The 22,135-nt window shown below is 45.3% G+C and overlaps 1 protein-coding gene across 1 annotated transcript in view; it reads left to right on the forward strand.

Moving 5' to 3' along the window:
- Window positions 1-9,832, forward strand: part of LOC146009180 (glutathione S-transferase omega-1-like) — a 32,833-nt gene extending 23,001 nt beyond the window's left edge. Inside the window, exons 4-6 of the mRNA XM_083149290.1 lie at window positions 1,464-1,562; window positions 3,668-3,765; window positions 9,175-9,832. Coding sequence (XP_083005416.1) covers window positions 1,464-1,562; window positions 3,668-3,765; window positions 9,175-9,355 — 378 coding nt within the window. The 3' untranslated portion in view covers window positions 9,356-9,832. The remainder of the gene's footprint in view (window positions 1-1,463; window positions 1,563-3,667; window positions 3,766-9,174) is intronic.
- The last annotated feature ends 12,303 nt before the right edge of the window (window positions 9,833-22,135 follow it).

Here is a 22,135-nt window from a genome sequence, read left to right on the forward strand (position 1 = left end):
AACTGAAGGGAGAGGATAGAGAGAAGCGCAGAACTGTTGGGAGAGGATAGAGAAGTAGAACAGTAGGGAGAGGATAAGAGAGAGATGTAGAACTGTAGGGATAGGATAGAGAGAGACGCAGAACTGTAGGGAGAGGATAGAGACGCAGAACTGTAGGGAGAGGATAGAGAGAGACACAGAACTGTAGGGAGAGGATAGAGAGAGACGCAGAACTGAAGGGAGAGGATAGAGAGAAGCGCAGAACTGTAGGGAGGGGATAGAGAGAAGCAGAACAGTAGGGAGAGGATATACATCCCGCCCTTAGTGACAAAATAAGATAATGGGCGACAGGGAGGTGATAGAGAGATGAAGGGCTGCAGGGAGGGAATAGAGAGATTTGGGAGGTAGGGAAGGGAGACACAACACAGCACATTTGAATAAAATGCAGTGACAGTGGAAAAAGGCACATATATTAAACATCAGCCTGCTGCTGAATCTACAGCAATTGGCAACAATGACATCCAAAAACTTCTAAAGATCTCTGTGATAACTGATCTGCTGACAGGCATGTACAGGGGCGCCAATGTGGCTGTGCCCGGGCTATGGGCACCATGTGGGTCCACACCTGCTGGTTTCCCTGCATGCAGGAGATACAGTACATCCATCCATAAATCCATTGCCTCATACAGTACATACATACAATATACTGCCTCCATACATACACACACACATACACACACTATACAACATATACTGCTTACATACATAAATACACTGCCTCCATAAATACACACACACACACACACACACACACACACATACATAACGTACATACATCAATACATACACTGCCAACATGTATACTACATACAGTACAATACCTCTCTCATACATGCACAACCACAAACTGCATCCATTTATACAAATATCCATCCTGCCTAGTCCCCTTTCTGGACACACTGTGACAACTATCACTGCTGCACCACAAAATAAAAAAATGAGCATCCTACCGCTGACTGGCATGGCGCCGCGTGGGGGGTTACTGCACGCCGCTGCTGACTCCTTCTTCCAGCTTCCAATGCCTCAGGCACCGAGAGGTTACTGGTGCACAGCCACTGATTCTGATGATTTGGAAGCACTTCTGCTCCCTGTTACTGCTGCACAGCCGCTAGGGGGTTAGTGCAAAGCCACTGCTGCTGGCGGGGAAGCACTGCTCCAACCCTAACGCTACCGCCAGCTCCATAGATGTGAGGGTGGGCTGCTGCTGCCTGATTACTGGAGTGTGCTGAAAAAGGGAGACGGTGGGGGAGGGAGAGGGGAGTACGGCTCCGACGCCCTTTCATGTCTCGGCGCCCGGAGCTCATGCTCCGCCCTCCCTACGCCTCTGCCCACCCCCACACAGGTTTACATTGTCTGCTTTTGTGGTTTAATACCCAGAACACACGTCTGTGATCTGTCCTATTCTAACATATATTTGTGTACAGATTACACCTGTGCTGTTGAAGATTATGCTGGAAAAGAAGAATAATGAAGATTCCGATTTGAATGCGCAGTTTCTGGAGAAATTTACAAATTTTGAAGAGGTAAAAAAATAATAATTAAAAACAAATGTCATTTAAAATTAGGTATAAAGACAGTGGCTCCTGACTAATCCCAATAAGTATTTTAATACTACCCCCTTCCCACAGCCTTAACCTAACCCCTATACTTATTGTCAGGAACCCACTTTTGGTATTTGGTAGTCTGACTGCCAGCATCCTGACCACAAATATATGTAAGACGGAATTGATTTGGGGGTCCGTCGCACAAGACCATGAGAGTTTCGATGATTACATCAGGGTGACCCGCTGCTAGGTATAGATAGTATTTAGAGTTATTGATATCAATGCAGGGGTGTGCTACCACGGACAAAGGTAAGTAGAATTTAGAGTAGGACAGGAAGTAGTTTGTCACTGTGTGGTGCACCAAAATAAAAATACCTAAAATATACCTTTTATTTGGTTTACATTAAAACTGCGAAATATGACAAGCTACATAGAACATAAAACATCGACAAAAGTGAATACAGTGCATATCAAAAATGCATGTGCGGGGTCACCATGTGTCTGTCTCCTTGTGTATGGTTTGATCCTATCATTCAATGTGAATCCTTATAAATCCTTCCCTTTGCAATAATGACTGTTTATCCAAATATTTATGTGGGAGGAAAGGTATGTTTTCACATGGATTTTTAAACACAATGAAATTTGTGTGTAGTCAATTTCAAAACAAGAAATAAATCCTACAGACCAAAGAGTCAGTTCTGTACCTTGATTCAAATGATGTAGTTTGTGTCGCTGTGTGTCAGTTTTGTAACTAACTGTTAATTCATCTCGAATGAGTCAATATGTTGCTATTCTCAGCTTCTCTTGTGAATTATAAATGTATGCTTTAGTCAGTGGCTTGAGTCAAGCAATGCAAAGTGACCTTAACAATACATAATCTATGCTCATATCATGCTAATTCAGCAATAATAGTTCCTTTATTATATAGGGACGATTTCAGAAATAATTGTCAGTGGCTCCGCAAAATGGGGTTAGTGAATCACCGCCCAGATTCATATACCGTATTGTATTGCTACCCCAACAATTTTAAGGTATTTATGAAAGCAGTTATTCAACACATTAACACATTAGAGTCCTTAGAAGGATTAATATACAACACAGATGACAAGTGAGGCGGCACATGGGAGACACCTGCATGGTTAGTGGTGCCGGTGTACGCTTCGCAGATCTTCCTCAGGGCAACCAATCATATGTATGTGTTACCCTTGGACATCAAGAAGGAGGTAGCTCTCCACACTCTTTATAAACATGGAATAGCAGTGTTTTACTCAAATATTAACATTTCAAAGCACCCCGGCAGTATGCTTTTATTGAGTGCGTATTTAAAAATGATGTATGTAATGTAACAGGTTTGCCATTCAGACAGACACAGCAGGCTATTAAGTGAAAAATCTAGGCCTTGCATATATAGGAACAATAAAAGTGGCATTCTTATCACAAATCGCCTGTAATTGATTTTTACCTGGACAACGTCCATTTTTCTGCTGAAGAAAAAAAAGTGCATTCAAGGCAAATTACTCAATCTGGTTAAGACTAAGGTTAGCACACATCTTCCTGGTAATTGCCAGGATCATGAGAAAATATACATAAAGCATATATGTCCTACACTATGTAATAAGTGACATCTCCGATTATTGGTTTGTAAATAAGTGTGTGTTTCAGTTTTTGTCCTTTTTACTGTAACTTTCAGAATCTAGGTGTGTCCTAACCTGTCGTGTGTGTGTGTGTGTGTGTGTGTGTGTGTAGAGGGGGTAGGGTTGTTGGAACCCAGCTTGTGTGTGTGTGTGTGTGTGTGTGTGTGTGTGTGTGGAGTGGGGGTAGTGGTGGTGACTGATGCCGGCATGTTTTTATATATTTTTTTTTTCCCCTGGCGGTACACAACCTAATGCAATGTGCTTCGAGCACCAATGACTATTATAATCCGGTTGGCTTCTTGTCATTTCAAAGATTGCTAGATAATTAAGTTAGAAGGTGGTTGCTTCAGACAACTATTCCACCTTATTGGATCATATTCTTTAGGCTTGATACCAAGTTTAAGATTTCCCAGTTCACTAACCTTTGTATTTGATTTCCTTTTCCCCCAGCTGTTGGCTAAAAGGAAGACTCGCTACTTCAGTGGAGAGTCTGTGTCTATGATTGACTACATGATCTGTCCCTGGCTGGGCATGTCTGATGTTGATGGGTAAGAATACACACAAATCACCTGAACTCAATTCAGAACACTTGGGGTGACATTCTATGGTATGAGATAAAAGCGCATTTTTTTATCTCGCTCCACATCGCCGCTGTTCGCACTTTCTGAAATCGCATTTTTTAGTAATAAATCGCATATTTAATGGGATGCGATTTGGAGGCTGAAAAGTGCGATGTAGTGCGATTTGCGGCAAAGTGGTGCGATTTTATGACACATAAAAGTGTGATTTCTTCCGCCGGTCATGTGCGAGTTTTGGACCAACAGGAGTGCTATTTACAAGACTGTCTCCGCATGACTAAGAACCCCCTAACCTATTGGCCCACCTCTGTCCCCTCCATCATGCATCACACCCCCTATATAAAGGGGCACTGGCGCCATTTCACTCTTTGATAGGAAGTAAGGAGCATGGAGAGGAGCAGTGGCAGTGTGAGCAGAGGAAGAGGTGTTGGTGGCAGAGTGAGGAGCAGCAGAGTGAGCAGTGGCAGAGGGAGCAGTGGCAGCAGCCAGCCAAGAGGAGCCAGTGGGAGAGGCAGCAGAGGACTGCTGAGGTCGTCCTCCATTACAGGGAGTGGCAGGCAGCATGGCCACAGCAAGGCCAGCCCCATACCAGGCCCTGGTGGACCAGCCCCATACCAGGCCCTGGCGGACCGGCCCCAGCAGGAGGAGGTGGAGGATACGCTGGCATCCCCATCCTATACCCAGGACCTATTCCATACCCCAGAGCAGCTGCAGGAGGGCCACATGTCAGAGGTGGAGGAAGATGGAGGTGAGGAGGAGGAAGACACTGGCATGGAGTTGGAGGGGTACATTTGTTGTTGGTTGAATCGGTTGCAGAGGGCTGAGTGCCTCAGAATATAGGCGTCATGGCAGATCCCAGGGAAGCCTGCTACTACACTTAGGATTTTGAGATGAGCATCACATACCACCTGTACGTTCAAAGAGTGCCGCCCACGCCGATTGACATAGACGTATCCCCGCACGTGCGGTGCCCTAATCCCAATGTGTGTGCAGTCTGTAGCTCCCAGCACGTGAGGGAATGCTGATAGTCTATAGAAAGCCACCTTGTGGTTCTGCCACTCCAACTCAGAACGTGGGAATCTGATGTATGTGCGCCACAACTTCTTTAAATCAAGTAACACTTGAGAAAAATGCTTAGAGAAAGTGGGCTGTGATACCCCCAAGGACCATGAGATGAGGTCACAGACTGAGTGGAGCCTGTGGCCAAATAGTAGAGGGTACACATGAATTTCTGCAGCCCAGACACTGCATAGTTGCCTCCCTCGAAAGGGTCCAAATCATCTCTCACCTGCTCATGTAAGTCCAACAGGTTATTGCGGTTCAGCCTAAACATCCCCACAACCTGTTGATCCGAGAGGGAGTCCAGGTACAGCCGAGCACGATACATACGTGGGGTACGCAGTAGTCGGGGGGCTACCTGGATCTGGTGCGCAGCTTCCTCCCTCCTGCGCAGCTCCTCCAAATGGGCCACATCACAAATCAGCAACTCCAAACCACTCTGCAAAATCTCCATGTCTCAAACCCTCACAGGTATCCTTAATGATGTTGGGGTTTATGTAGGGGTGTTTCTGAGTGAAATTGAGTGCACCTGTGTTGAAATCAACCATTTGTGCACTTGACCAAAGTGAGTTCTGGGCCAAATCGCCCAACAAAACCTGGTCTGAAAAAAGTGCACCTTAGACACCTTAAAAGTGCGATTTACGAAAACGCATCCCATTAAATAAGCGATTTATATACTTTTCTGTACGAAAACATCTGGATGCGATAAAAATGCGATTTTTTTCCCACACTTTCGGTCCGCATGAGTTATCGCACATAATATGCGATATCCGTCCCTTAGCGCATCCTATTAAGTATGCGATTTCAAGGAAAAATGCGATGTCGCCATTTTTTTTACTAATATTCGCCAAAAAACACACATCTCATCCCATAGAATGTCACCCTCGGTCTTGTGAGCAAACACACAGCTCCTGTCCTTTTGCACCCACACAAGCACTAGTGGAGCTGCGTCTGGATTGGGCCTTGTTCTGAATGACCTGCTGATGCTATTTGCTTGGCCACAGTCATGTGCCGCATGAAATACTGTAGCTCATGATCCATTCCCAAAACTTACATGCCACTCTTATAAATGCTCTGTGCTGCAGAATTTAAAACCATTCTCTTGTGCCTAATGTTGGCAGTGTTGCAGTGTTTTGGTGATGTTAATCCACACAGAAGAATTTAATCAGGAGTTTGGTTTATTAATACAAGATAACAGTTGTAGAAAAATAATAATATAAGAGGTTCTGCAGCTGCAGGAGATTCTGCACACACGCAGCAAGGCAATGCCAGAGACTAGAAGGGGGTTTGGGTTGGGTCAGTTGCACAAGACTGCTATAAGTTAGATGAAGGACCCCTTGGTCTGAATATTAGGATATCGATATCTCTTGATAGGGGTGTGCTACCATAGGACACGGATTGGAGACAATATTTAGGAAAAGAGAAAAGATATGTCATTACAAGGTGCCCCGAAGAAAAGAATAAAATTTAACTTTTATTATGTATAGGATAAAAGGCTGCGAAAAATATATAAAAAACACAATACTGACATACAAAGGTGGGGTTATACACAATTAAAACTAAGGTGGCAGGCAGATGTTGCTAACAATATTTTGTGTGATAAATGGTGTTTTGGTGTGTCCCTTTTTAACAGTTGATGGCTACACCGTTTCTATGCAGAAATGTGGGTCTGCAGAACCCACACGTTGCTGCAAGATTTAGGGGGTGCCAAGAAAGGGAGTGGGTCAAGTAACCTCTTAAAACTCTGCGTATTTATAGTACTGCAATTAAATAAGATGCACGTATATAAATGCACCCTTGAGGTACTGGGCAGGATGCCTCTAGTTTCTCTCAAATAGGGGCGTGCACTGTATATCCGATGGTCACTCTGCAGATATTAAGGGTATTCCTATGCCTATTAGCAGGCAAGGATATCCACCCTGTGAGGGTGTCAGATACAGGTGCTCCCTCAGTGTGCGATATTAAGTCTGCACATAGAGTTAAATAAAGAGCACAATTGCAGACAGGTCTCAGCCCTTAAAAGGACTGGTAAGACAAAGCTGCTAAGTGGGCACACAGTCAATCAAAATGCATATAAGAAAAATAATAAATAGCAACAATCTGCCTGCGCACCGCTAGCCGTGCCGGCTAGCGGTGCGCAGGCAGATTGTTGCGTGCCGCGCTTCGCAGATTAGCTTCCTCAGAGTGACCATCGGATATACAGTGCACGCCCCTATTTGAGAGAAACTAGAGGCATCCTGCCCAGTACCTCCTGCTGCCCGTGGAGAAGAGGAGACCCGGCCGTCTGCACCCCGCCACCCTGCTCAAGTCCGGCAAAGAATTCCATCCAAGCACGCCGCGACACGCTGACGCGCTGCAGCAACGGAGCGCACATAGACGCGGCTCATACCATCACCGCCGCCAGCTCCATACTCGCTGCAGCCTGAACGCATGAGTTTGGTAGAGGTAGGGCAAGAGACAGGGCTCCCCACGGACTTCCTATACTAAACACTCCTGCAAAGGAGCGTAAGCATTTTTTCATTAACCTTTTTTTCTTTTCAGGTGCCGTTGCATTCTTTTACCTTCTTCTTCTTATTCTCTTCTCCCTCTTCCTGTGTCTTCTCTTTACTCTTTTAAACACCATTCTTACTTCTTTTAAATAATACTCTCATTCCAACTAGCGCTCATTTTTTTCCACTTAAATTGCAGTACTATAAATACGCGGAGTTTTAAGAGGTTACTTGACCCACTCCCTTTCTTGGCACCTCCTAAATCTTGCAGCAACGTGTGGGTTCTGCAGACCCACATTTCTGCATAGAAACGGTGTAGCCATCAACTGTTAAAAAGTGACACACCAAAACACCATTTATCACACAAAATATTGTTAGCAACATCTGCCTGCCACCTTAGTTTTAATTGTGTATAACCCCACCTTTGTATGTCAGTATTGTGTTTTTTATATATTTTTCGCAGCCTTTTATCCTATACATAATACAAGTTAAATTTTATTATTTTCTTCGGTGCACCTTGTAAGGACATATCTTTTCTCTTTTCCTAAATAATGCCAGAGACTATGCAGCAGATCCTAGGTAATTATAGGTAATGCGCTGGGTACTTGGCAGTAACTCGCGCTCGTGGTTGTGACAGACTGCAAAGCTGTGCAGTCTGATACTCTCCGGTATAAGAGGAATGGGATCATTGGGTTGACCTAAAGATGGTCGACGCCACTAGGTTGACATGGTCTAGGTCGACAGTCAAAAGGTCGACATGGGGTTTTGCACTGTTTTTTTACCCGAATGTCGACATGGACACCGGATTACGTGCACCGTGTCCCCTCGAATGGCTCGCTGCGCTCGCTATGCTTCGGGCACGGTGCCCTGCCGCGCTCGGCACACTATTTTGTTCTTTCACCACGCCCTAGTGGATGGTAGGGCATGAATTACCGCCTTTTGGTACATGTCGGCTCAAAAAAACAGTGAAAAAACCCCTGTCGACCTTGTCCCTTGTCAACCTAGACCCATGTCGACCTTGCAGTATATGGACCTAGTGGTGTTGACCTAATGACTGTCGACCATCTTTTGGTCGACCAACCGACCCTATCCCATATAAGCGGCAGTGAGATTGTGCCAGTGGCGTAACTATAGTCCCGCAGCCCCCGCGGTGGCGGGGAGGCGCTAGGCAGGTGTGGGCGCCTGGGGGGTCTGCGGGACTATAGTTACCACCTGGTCCCGGCTCCCGACTCCTGCCCTCCCCCTCCTTACCCCATTGCCACCGGCGCCGCTGCCTCTAACCCGACACGCAGATATGTGTCGGGTGACGGGCAGTCCCCGGCTCCGGCTGCAGTGCTAATATAATAAGAGACACTCGGAAAATGGCTGCCCCCATAATGCTGTATGGGGGCAGCCATTTTCCGAGTGTCTGTTATTATATTAGCACTGCAGCCGGAGCCGGGGACTGCCCGTCACCGGACACAGATCTGCGTGTCGGGTTAGAGGTAGAAGCGCCGGCGGCAATGGGGATGGGTAAGTAGGGGGTTAATATTTCGGGGGGGGGGGGGCGCCCAAAATGTCCGGCGGGGGGGCGCAAAAAAAGTAGTTACGCCTCTGGATTGTGCCACGCTCCGCCCCACAGCATCACACCTCTCTCTGACAGTGGAAGAGGTTCCTTCCTGCACATACCAAACGCTAGAGGACTCACTAGAGCAGGGGTGGGGAACCTTTTTGGGGCCAAGGGCCGTTTCTATTGGGGGAAAATGCCTCGGGAGCCATATATTTTTTTAAAAACATCGGGTTGAGCTGTATGGACAAAGTTACTTACACTTTGTTTTTCCTCCTTGTGTAGATATTTGGAGAAGGCCCCTCACCTCTATGCCTGGCACAAGCTCATGATGCAGGACCCAGCCGTGAAGGAGATCTATACTTCACCAGAAGATTTCTTAAACTTCTTCAAACTGTACTCTCAGAATAGCGTAGAAGCTGCTGATTATGGCCTTGATTCAAAATCACCAGTGCCTAAAATGTGATTGGCCTACTTTGTACCTGTTTTTGTATTAGAAGACTTTGGATCGGTAAAGTTTTCTATTTGTGATTTCACCCAAAGCACTTCATTTTTGAAGGTTGTTGTAATGTAATAAATATTTTTAAGTATTGATCCAATTCTGGTGAAATCCTGTACTAGGAGCCAATGAGTGCACTTCTATACAATAAATAGGAAAGCTAATCTGATAATAGTTGGCATGACTTCCTCCCAGCACTGAGGTCTTAGATCTGAATCCAACCAAGAAGATAACACTGTAGAGTTTGTTTGTTCTCTCCTGTATTTGGGTGAGAATCCTTTGGGTGCTCTGATTTCCTCCCATAATCCTAAAAACATACTTTTAGGCTAACTGGTTTATAACAAAAAATACCTTACGGTCTGGTGTATTAGGGCCTTAAGTCTCCCACTGTTATTGGAGCATCATATTGCCATATAGTATTTAGCCCAGGAGAGATTGCTACCTTATCATATTGACTACAGTTTATTTTCGATCTCCTGTATACAGTTTTCTTTAATAAAATCTGCACTTCAAGTCAACTTCTGGACAAACCTTCTTGATCACAGAGCATGGGTCGGAATATAGATTTTAAGTTCCACTGGGGCAGAAATTGCTGTGACTGACCAAATACCATACTAAATAACATGTACAATATGAATACTGCTGGGTACATACTTGGCAATTAAAACTATATTGGCGGCCGTGGGAATATATAGTGCATACTGTACACACTGACCGATTTCGGTCAGTGACCATCACCGACACTGTGCACACAGGGGTAGATTTATTAAGCTCGGTGAAGCGATAAACTGTCTGGTTTTTATCACCGGCCAATCAGCTCCTACCTGTCATGTTTCAAACCAAGCCTGTAACTTCCCAGGTAGCAGCTGATTGGCCAGTGATAAAAAACAGACAGTTTATCACTTCACCGAGCTTAATAAGTCTACCCCTCAGTAACTTAAGATCTTGTCAGATTGTGCTGCATATACAGATGATTTGGGGGGAGTTGTGCATTAACGACCTGCAGCCGCATGCATCATTAATGATATTGACCCTGGGCAATATGAACATGATATCGCTAATGGATATATCGCCAAGTGTGTACCCAACTCAAGATACCAAAACCCCTACCGCTTTTTCCAATAATGCCACATACAGTAGCACGAAAACTTCCATACATCTAAATCTATAGGAAATCCACACCTAAGCTGTTTTTAAAGAAAAAAATATGTATATAGAATTTTGGTATCGCTAAAGTGGTAATGTGCATACTGTAAATGTCTCCGATACAAGCACATACTGTATAGCCCTGTCAAGTGGCACATCTTATTACACCTGCTCTATAATAGGTGACAGTATATACTAGTGATAATGAAGACCATGTGCATATTCTGCCAATGCAGAGGTGGGCACATCTCTGGGTATGTATGGCATATGCTCAGAAACCTATCCTTCCTGCATTCCAAGTACTTTACACTCACTTTGCAGACTCTGCAACAGCCTCATAATCGGTGGAGAGAGCGCACTGTGTTGATATATAATTGTATTTATTTTTTATTATAAGAAATCTATCAAGATAAATATAATACATACACAGTAAAAAATAATAATAATCGCCAAGGTATTAATCACATCTAGCTTGAGTTAATCCTTAATTAGCTTCTGCCACATTGTGCATATATTTTGGAATGAATAAAACGACATATCCAGTCATGAATTAAGCGGTATGCTCAACCACCCTGCCTTGCCGAACCACCCAATTCGGCTTCTATGGGCTGTAGTCCATGCCAGTGCAGCAAGCAATTGAGCCCGCATGGGGGCTTTTTTGGGACCCTCCTGTTGGCATACTGGCAGGTGGAATTACAATGTTTGTATACTGACCACCGGGATCCCGTCCTTCTATAAATCAGTCTGAACCTTCCCCTTGCATGCCGGCTAACTGTCCCCAGTCTCATTTGTTCCAAAGAGCTGTAGTCCTGGGCCCTGCTGGTACTTTCCCTTCTTGCTGGTAGTTTTGGTTGTAGTTTTTGACATCAAAGAAAACAGCACACACCATTGCCAAAGGACTTAAGGTAGGATCGATCTACATAGATCATGGAATGGGAGCTGCAAGGGAAAGGAGTTTAATTTAAAATTAAAAGCCAAAGAGTATGGTAACTCTAGAAACAGTGTATTAATAAAAGCACACAAATGGGTTTATTTATTTGTTGGAACAAAACAGCATGAGCATAACTGCAGTGGGTGCGAGGAGACAGACAACAGAGAGTGGGATCACAGGAGTGATAGTTTACCAGTGGAGTACCCCAGGGATCTGTACATGGACCAGTGCTTTTTAATGTCTTTATTGGTGATATTGCAAATGGAATTGAGGGTAAAATGTGCATTTTTTGCAGATGACACAAAGGTATGCAACAGGGTAGACACACCAGGAGGGGTAAAACAAATGATTGATGATAGGTAGATTAGAGGAATGGTCAAGAGCATGGCAACTACAGTTTAATGCTAAAAAATGTAAAATAATGCACATGGGTCTCAAAAATCCAAAGACTAAATACTGTATAGTATAAATGGCACTATCCGAGCTTGACGGGAAACACCAAACGGTGCTCGGATCGCAGTTCGGATCCCTGCCGTTCAGTAATCCGAGCACGCTCATCTCTATTAGGAACTAACCACACTGTGATCCCTGCGCTGTTGGGAAAATATATAAATGAAAAATAAATAGGAAAAATAAATATAGATCTAAACCATACTTGCCTACTTTTTAAAACTAGTTTCAGGGAGATTATAGTTAGTATAGTTGCTCCCCCAAAGGGCATGTCCATATATACGGAGAGATTGGGAAAAGAGATTGTGAACGTTGCACCTAGAAGCGTGGGTGTGTACTGCTACATATGAAAGGATTTTTTTTAAATGACTTATATCCAAATTTAGATGATGAGGGAGATTGCTACACTAATGAGGGAGAGAGGGAGGTTGCTGCTATTTCAGGGAGTCTCCTGCAGTATGCAGAAAGGGAGGCAACTACAGGTATGTTCTAAACCCATATGCTGCATGTGCATTTGAGTTTGCCAAGACTGAACAGGATGAAGAGTAAACAAAAAACAAGCATAATACACGGTGCCGATGGGCTGTACAATTTGTATTTAAGAACCTCACGCTGATCATGTAGATCAGGCATTCCCAACCACGGTCCTCAAGGCACACCAACAGTGCAGGTTTTAGTGATATCCAGTCTTCAGCACAGTTGGTTTAATCAGAATCCCTCAGATACTAATGAAGTCACCTGTGCTCAAGCCTGGATATCTACAAAACCTGCACTGTTGGTGTGCCTTGAGGACCGTGTTTGGGAATGCCTGATGTAGATGCAAGAAACATGGGTATGGTAATAACATTTTTCATAAGAATATCATAAAAATACATTAAGTATACAAAAACATAAAATATAATACTAATAAAGAATATATATATATATATATATATATATATATATATATATATATACACACACACAATTATAGACACATATCTACCAATTATGTTTTCAATTGGCTGATAATGTCTCATCCACAATAGTATTATTCAAGTTTGGATGGATATAAATAGATTAGTTAGCTAGCGTGACGTCCCAGCTGAGAAATTGATTAGAGAATCAGTCAGGTGATAAAACCGCCTATATTATCCAGATAAATGTCTCAAAGGTTAGCAGAAAAACTGGTGCTTGTGGCTGTGGTCTGGGGTGAGATGTACTAAGCCTTGAAAAGTGATAAAATGGAAAGTGATAAACAACCAGCCAATCAGGTCGTACCTGTTATTTTTCAAACCCTGCCTGGGACATGGCAGGTAGGAGCTGATTGGCTGGTGGTTTATCACACTCTATTTTATCACTTTTCACTCTTAGTACATCTGGCCCCTGGAGTGGTAAGGTTTTAAAATAGCAGCAATCTGTCAATATGTTTATAAGCTTACAGAGTATACCTTACAATTATTGCAGTCCTTATCCCGTTGATGTGTCTGCACCTTGACACTGAAGAATCTTGCTGGCATCAGTAATTAATAAAGCAGGCTTGCTGTAGGGATGTGGGTTTCTTTATCTGTAGCAGCAGGAAAAAACAGAGGCAATGCTCACCCTTCACAGGGAAGCCACTGCATGCCACACTGTGGGGATGTTGGTGGTGACATTTGACTGTTCCTCTGTGGATCCGTCATGCAGACGCAGATGGCATGGAGAAGGAAGTTGATAGGCAGAGCATCAGACCAGAGCCGGGGCGGAAGTCTGCTTCCAGCGAGTGGACGGAATTTCTGGAAGCAGCGTTGACGGAAGTGATGATGTGTTTCGTCTCCTTGACAACCAAAGACTTTTTCAAGATTTATTGCATGTAAAAATGGCACATCAAGTGCCAAATCACACATGAACACTTCCGGGGACCGGCTGGGGGAGCTCCAAGGGGAATTGGGTCCGACTCGTCCTTAGGATCAGTCAGACTAGTGTATGTGGGTGTTAATAGAGTTAACATTAGGGGTGTCACGGTTTGTAGGCCTCTTTGCGAAAGTATGTAAGGGCTCCTATATACCAGCCAATGCATACCCTCCAACATGACCCATTCCATTAGGTACCAAATGCTCTTTTCGGGTGGGGCTCCAGCACAGTCCAAAATTCAAAGAGGGGGGTTACATCAACTGTCAGTGAGTCCAAGACAGTGATGTTTGGGTGGCAGTAGGTGTGGCTCCCCTTTTTGAATATTGAACTGTGCTGCAGGATCACATCTGCAACTGCCACTGGCACGGAAGTCCAGAAACAGAGCATTTTGTACCTAATGGAATGGGTCATGTTGGAGGGTATGACAATGGTGATACATGTATATAACACATGTAACTTACACAGGGAAGATGGGGCCCCCTCAGAAGAGGGCCCCATAGCAGCTGCACCAATAGAAGTTACGTCATTGTTAAATATATTATTACCATGATATTCATATACTATTAAGTACGTGTCAGTCTATATGTTTGTCAGTCATGCATAACATGTGAAGGTGTGTTTCTGGTTGATCATTAGTTGGGAGGGGTTGGTCTTATACAGGCAGAACTACTGCTGTCGGGAAACTGGTTTGCTACCTCTCCCCAACATTTCAATGATTTGTTTACAGAAAGAAACCGTTTGATAAGAGGCAAATACATCGCACACAATGTATATGAGCTGAGTCACAGTGCTCTAAGAAAAATGCAGCAAGTTGCAGTACAGTATATATACTTGTATACTTATATTAATATTTACTACAAACCAAGTCTATACCTCTCTGTACTTAATGTAGTATTAGATTTTATTGGATGCAGTAAAAATGTATTGTACTGTATACTGTATTACCTGTTCTTCTCTCTTCTAATGATAGGGGGACCTGATATTCGGGAGCCTCCTGGCCATTCCGGGAGGGTAGGCAACCCTGGATTAACTAGATTTAGCCAGCATGCTGGATATTAATCATCAGGCGATAGCGACACATGGGGCAGATGTAAGGGCATTTTCTAAGCAATCTAGTGAGATCGTTAAAAAATGCTCTGAAATTGCCCCATGTATAGGCCCCATAATTATTAAAAGTACTTAGAAGAGACATCCACCTGCTGCTCCTTGTGTATACATGCTGGCAGGCTGTTTATCTTTTACCTAATATGTACGTGAGCTGCTATTTCTTTATAAATTTTACCTGAATATACTGCTCATTGTCTCTTATTCTTTTGCATACAAAATTCTATCCGTGGGATCGGTTTATTAGAGAAGCTGCACCGTACTACTATTGTGATTTGAAAACATCTCTAAGGACTAGCGCAGCCTGTCTGTTTTCCAGTACTTAATAATTGTTCACCTATTTTATGCTACTGTTACTAGTATTATATTCCTTATTTATACATTTAGAATAAAGTTTGCCATTTTAAATCTTCCAATTTACTGATTTGAAGGGGAGCAAGGTTATATATACTGTCAGAATCCGGGCTGCCGCTGTGGTTCCCCGGCATCCAATACCTGCAGGCGCTGGTGGGTCCCCCTGGGAGATCGTGGCTGAAGTTGGATCCGGCCTGGCACGTCACTTCCGCCGCCAGGGGAGCTTTCCATCCCGTTGCCTAGCAACCGGAGGACACTGGGCAGCATGACTTTTTAGTCCTGGGCCCCTGTATGGACACCCAGCACCAGATGAATACATTAGAGCTGGAGGGCTGGTCTGTTGGGCTGCTTCTCACTGGCCAGGGACTTCCTTTTAAGGAAGCCAGGCCTGAGAGCAGACACCGGTGATAGCAGCTGTTTGTGCTGCAGGTTTGTTCCTCCTGGAGCATTGCCTGCCGGTCATCGCCCTTCCACGTCGTTCTGTGGTACCTCACCGTGGCCACCTGCGGACGACTTCTGTCAGCTACTTTCAGGAGTCTGTGTCTCCCTATTCTATGGGTTGTCGCCGTCCCTTTTTAGTGCGGTGTATTATTATTGTATATTGGCGTGGTGTATTATATTGTGTGTTTAGGGGTCTAGATCCCCATGAGATTGTGTGGTGCACAATCTTGTGTTTGCAACGAGGTCGCATATTATTGTGTTTGCAATTAGGTCGTGGTATCTTCAGTTGTGCAACAAGTTCGCTGTTTATTCTGTTTTGTTACAAGGTCGCAGATTGTTTTGTGACTTTTTTGTAGGTAGTTCCTTTAGTTAGATCTCCTCTTGCCTGCTCTCAGGCAATTACAGATCCTTGCCCCACATAAGACCTGGCGGCACTGGAGTTGGGGCAGACCTAATTTGCCCCTTTGAACCTGGCTGCTATAGGTGAAACCTAGCACAGCAGGATCTGGCTGTTCTGAGGGAGAGTAGGGTCTCACGTGCCTGTTCTAAACAGCGGTCACAGCTGCGGGGTTCACTCCCTGGATCCTAACATATACTTTTTTGTGTTGAAAAAGTTTTATACTATTTGCAATTTATTTTACTTGTACCATTATTATGAAAAGCAAGCCCAAGCGAGTCTGCTCCTTATTTTGATAGGTAGAGGTGCGCATAGATGTCCTTTTGGGTGTTTAAATATATGAATGATCTTGTGCATTGTGAATTATTATTATATTTTCCTTTTGTGTGTTGTAAATTGTGAGCACCAATTGCTAGGAATCCCCATTGCATTTTGTGTAGTGTATATGAGTATATGACTGTGTTCTGTCAATCACTCTGCAATGAATCCTCACTAAGGTGCCTGGGTGTGTTTTCCAGCAGGGTCCATTTTGAATAATTGCTCAGTTTTGTGAACATCGACATTGCATACATATCGGAATAAGTCCCCGAGTCCCATGTACTGACATAACTGTAGACTCATGTAGGCAAATGTTTTCTCTCGAGCTTTATATAAGGTGACTGAATCCTTTCTATATACATTTGTAATTTTTTTTCTTTTTTTCTTTACTCCCTAATGTACTTTCTTTTTAAATGCAAAAAAAGAGTAAATAACAATAAAAAACACAAAAATATTCAAACAACATGCAATACCCCAACTATGTAGAGTGCCATTGTATCTATGTGGACTACCGTGCTACAATAATGCACAACCTTGGGTGGATCTAACATGTCCTCTTCTGGCTAGTGTGACAGTTGGAGGTCACATGATGTCCCAGAAAGATTCTGGTTCATGCTGGCTAGTGTGACAGTTGGAGGTCAAATGATGCCCCAGAAAGATTCTGGTTCATGCTGGCTAGTGTGACAGTTGGGGGTCACATCATGCCCCAGAGAGATTCTGGCTCATGCTGGCTAGTTTGGCAGTTGGGGGTCACATGATGCACCAGAGAGATTCTAGCTCATGCTGGCTAGTGTGCCAGTTGGGGGTCACATGATGCCCCAGAGAGATTCTGGCTCATGCTGGCAAATCCTCTATACTGTATGCCCAATATACAGTAGGAGCAAGTTTCATCTTTGCTCCTTTGGCCATGGCTAGCCATGGCTATTCTATTGTTCTCAGCTGCAATACGTATTGTATTGCAGCTGAGAACAATAGAATAGCCATGGCGAGCCATGGCTAGCCATGGACAAAGGAGCAAAGATGAAACTTGCTCCTACTGTATGCCATCAGACTAATCCATGTGCCCAATATATGGCCTCAAGTCCCACCACATGTCCAATAAATGCCAACAGACCCCTCCACATGCCCACTATATGCTGTCAGACTCCTGCACATGCTCCTTCGCATGTCCCCTTTGTGACATCAGGCTCCTATATGCCTGTGTTCTAAATGCCCCTTTTATGCCATGAGTCTCCTTTACATTTCCCTTAAATACCACATGACTTAGTGTGAAGAGACCAGTATATATATATATATATATATATATATATATATATATATAGGTTGTGGGGCGGACCGGCACTCAGTCCCTTTAGAATGAATTGCTCCGGTGCCTTCCAATACTTGAGATAATGGGAAAGAAACAAATGGTGTATCATCAAATACGTGCAAAAGATGTCCGACGTTTCGGGGATGTCCCCCTTTTTCAAGGTGCAGAACACAACAACAGTGACATGTGTAAGATCTCTTACCTTTATGGGGCTAGAGAAGGCTGAGGTGGGAGCCCATCCCCCACGTCCGTGGCTGGCATCTAGCAGGAAGCAGCTGGTGCTGCACGTCCGGCTCTTCCACCGGGAACACGCGACCCAGGTTACCTAGGCAACTTGCGTGTGTATAAAAGATATGACAGTGAAAATCTAAACAGTGACATATAAAAAAGTACTTTAAAAAGCAGCATATTCAATCGCCTGTGCCGCACAGACTCCATTTGAATGACTGAGAAAGAAATAGCACATTGACTTTGAACTATGTTTAGAGATGTCATGTTTGCATGGTCGACATGCGTCTATAGTTGACAGTGGCTATAACACTGTGGAAGGTCACATGCAAGACAGTTAACTCCTCTGGTGGAGAAAAAACGACTGTTATATTATTTAAACCACAGAGTTTATGTCTGTGGGTCAATGACAAGCTAAACTCAAACCTATGTGCCGGGGACTAATTTGTACTAAGTAGAACTATTATTAGTGTTGCTCCTGAATGATCAACTAGCCTATGGACACAGACATTACTGTCGATAAACCTGTTGTTATTTTAAGAAAACGTTCCAAGGCATTCTTTCATTCAGCCCTTGTGGGTGGGTGGTCTTTAGTCTGAAGATCCACCTTGCTTCGGATTGAAGAAGTCTGGTGTCCCTGTCTCCTCCTCTCAGCTGGGCAGGTATATGTTCGATAATTAGATGTTTGAGGTCACTCAAAGTATGATCCATTTCGGCGAAATGCCTGGCCACTGGGTGTTCGGACCCTTTCCTTTGGATTTATTGGCCAGGGCTACTTTGATGGTAGAAGGATGCATCGCTGCCCGTTCCCTAAAGGGCCTAATGGTTTAACCCACGAACCCCTTGGTGCATGGGCATGTGAGCAAGTCAATGTGCTATTTCTTTCTCAATCTCTAAACATAGTTCAAAGTCAATGTGCTATTTCTTTCTCAGTCATTCAAATGGAGTCTGTGCGGCACAGGCGATTGAATATGCTGCATTTTAAAGTACTTTTTTATATGTCACTGTTAGACTGTAGAAGCCAGCTTGTCTGACTGAAAACAGCATAAACTCATCTGGCTATTGGCAGGAATCCTTAGCTCACACACTTGATCTGGGCCCCGGGGGTTCGGCTTATCTTGATTGACGGGTTGGCTGATTTGAATGACGGTTCAGGATAGGCTGGTTGAGGTCAGAGGTGGAGATTGATGGGGTGATGTTCTTGCTTCCAGAAGATTCTGCCTCTTGCTTCAGGAAACGTTTGGACTGTTGAGTACAGAACAATTATTAGCCTGTGTAGAGATCTAACATTTCTTATACTCTCTCTATCTATCTTTTTTCTCTTTCACCCCAGTTATCTATAATCTCACTGCTAAACTATCTTCACCACTACAAAATCTTTCCCTCTTGCTATATATAACCTAACACTGATTTAGCTTTGAATATGTCACTAAGGCCTAAGCGCACTGCGGGGGCTCCCGCTAGGTACGCTGCGCTGGGTGAGCCTGGGGAGTCGAGCAGGCTCAGAGCCAGGCCTCCATCCAGAGGCTGTGAGAGGGGGCTATCCCCTTCTCCTAGAAGGAGGTCGGCCGGAGCGCAGGCGCGACCGCCCGCTCCGTCGGTTACCAGCATCGTGCAGGGCAGGACAGGGCGGCGTGGCGGTGCTGCCGGAGGCTCAGGAATCCCTCCGGCAACCCGCTCACGCCAGTCACGCGCGGGGGGGCGGGCGGCTAGAGGTGATGTGCCGGCTCCCGTCCCCGCCGTGTCACACAGCGTCGCGCGGCGGAGCTCAGGCGCTAGGCCTGAGGCATCCGCCGCATCAGCTAAGAGGGATGCGGGTGCCAGGAGTCACTCCGGCCCCGCATCCGCACGTCAGGCAGGCAGGGTAGCAGAGGCATGGCGCGACGGTCGGGGGACCGGAGCGCCAAATAAAGGCAAAAAAGGGGGTGCAGTGAGGGATGCGGGTGCCAGGAGTCACTCCGGCCCCGCATCCGCACGTCAGGCAGGCAGGGTAGTAAAGTCAAATAAAGGAAAAAAGGGGGGTGCAGTGCCTATGAGCACTGGGCGTGTAATGGCCGCCAGAGCTAGAAATGGCCGCAGGGGTGCAGCCGGAGATGCTGCTGAGGGTGTTGCAGGCACTTCTATGCCTGGAGCGCCCTCTGCTGTAGAAAAGGGGAATAACAGGAGGTCCCATAAAAAAGGAAATAATAGGAATGTGGCAGCAGCGCCATCTAGTGGTATTAATTATAATGGCAACCTCAGGGGGCAATTTATTGAGGACATGAGGCATAAGTTAACTGATGCCGAATTTGAAATGTTTAAAGCGGCCGTAGCTACGTGGCAGGATAATAGCGAGGATTCGGCCGAATCCGTATCCTCAAGCACTAACTCAGGTGAAGTGGATTCGCAAAGCAGCGAATCCGGTCCACAAGAGCAAGCTCCCTTTGCTGTTTCAAGCAAAGAAGGCGAGGGTAGCGACGGGGACCAACAAAGTGATTCCGAAAGGAATCCTGTAGAGGGGGTTAGAAATTCTAACGCCAGATCCAGACGGGCAGCGAGGAGAAGGTTGGTCGCGGAGAAGGCTAGGGAGACCAATATGGCGCCACAAGGGGCCAGGACGCAACCGGGTCGCTCATATGCGGACGCGGTTGCAGGGAGGAACACAGAGGGTAACACCGTGTCATTAGACACATCGGCGCTTACATCTATATGCGCAGCGGTGGTGTCGGCAGTGGCTCCTCTGTTAACCACCGGGCCAGGTGGGCAGGGGGAAACTGCCCCTTCGGCAACTTTGGAGTCAGTATCTGACCTCATAGCCAAAGCGATAGCCCCGACTATTACTGCGGCGCGAGGGGGAAATGCCATTTCCTCTGCTGAAAGGGTATCGCCGAATGTCCCACCTGTGATGGGGGTTGTTAACGAACCTCTATTGACAGGTCAAGATTCCGCGGAACAAGCCATGGAAGGACCATCGTCAAGTCGAGGAGGAGGTGAACGTAGAAGAAGGAGGGCGGCATCATCTGATACTGGTGAGTCCACGAATGATCCTGACTGGTCAGAGGATGATAATGCAGGGTCTAACAGTGGGGGGTCAGAGGATTCATCGGTAGGGAAGAAAGCTAAGCGGAAAAGGTCTGCAAAGTCTCGTAAGAGACGGCGCAGAAATGAAACCTCTGATTCCTCATTGGCATCGACGTCTTCCGAGGATAAGTCATCTTCGGACGGCGTCGCGAGGAGACGAAGGCGAAAGAGGCGTAGAGAATATAGGTCCCATAGCTCCGGGTCCTCTAATGTATCGGTTGAGTCTGATGCGGTGCAATGCGCAAACACCGCTGTTAAGCGGGGTTTGCGTCCTAGGGCTAGGGATAGGATCAGAAAAGGGCGCTATGTAGATATCTTTGCTTTAACAAGCAAAGATAGGCGGGCCCTCCTAGCCGCAAGGAAGAAAGGACCCGCTAGCGAGGATGCCTTTCGTACTTATAATAATTGGGTGAGAGGCATACTTATTTTTGCGGCCTATTATTTAGAGACACATCCAGATGAGTATGTGAACCTGGTGAGATACCAGTTCCTTATTCATAAACTCTACACCTCTTACGTCGGACCCGGATGGCGGGTCTATGACGAAGAGTTTAGGAGGAAGCAACATGGCCGGGAGGTGTACGATTTTGGTAAAAAAGACGTAGAGTTATACGGAGAGGTTGCCGAATCAGCTACACCTATTAGGGCTCCAGAAAATAAGGGGTGGGTAAGACAGTATGGGAGTAGGCCTTACAATAATATTAATAAGGGAAGTAATACGAAGCATGGTCATGGTAGGTGCTACTCATTTAATAATGGGCAATGCAGCCTGGGAAATCGGTGTCGTTTTCGGCACCTTTGTATCAGATGCGGAGGTCCACACGCAATCAAGGATTGCACTAAACCACCAACTGGAGGGGGAGGTGGGGCTCAGTCCACGACAAAACAAAGCCGCGGTCCAGCGGCACCTGTCGTTGGATAGAGCCCCAACTCCAATAGTATTGGTCAGGATGTTACCATGGCTGGAACGGTATCCGGACAAAGATGGAGCAAGATTTTTGCAGTCCGGATTTTCAGAAGGTTTTCAATTACCTGTTTCCGCTCCAATTAGTACGGGAAGTAAGGGAAACTTACGCTCCGCCATGGAACATCCTGACATAATATCACAAAAAGTTGAAGCCGAGATAAAACTAGGTC

The sequence above is a fragment of the Crinia signifera genome, chromosome 6 (genome assembly GCF_055691185.1).
Source record: "Crinia signifera chromosome 6, ASM5569118v1, whole genome shotgun sequence".
Lineage (NCBI taxonomy): Eukaryota > Metazoa > Chordata > Amphibia > Anura > Myobatrachidae > Crinia > Crinia signifera.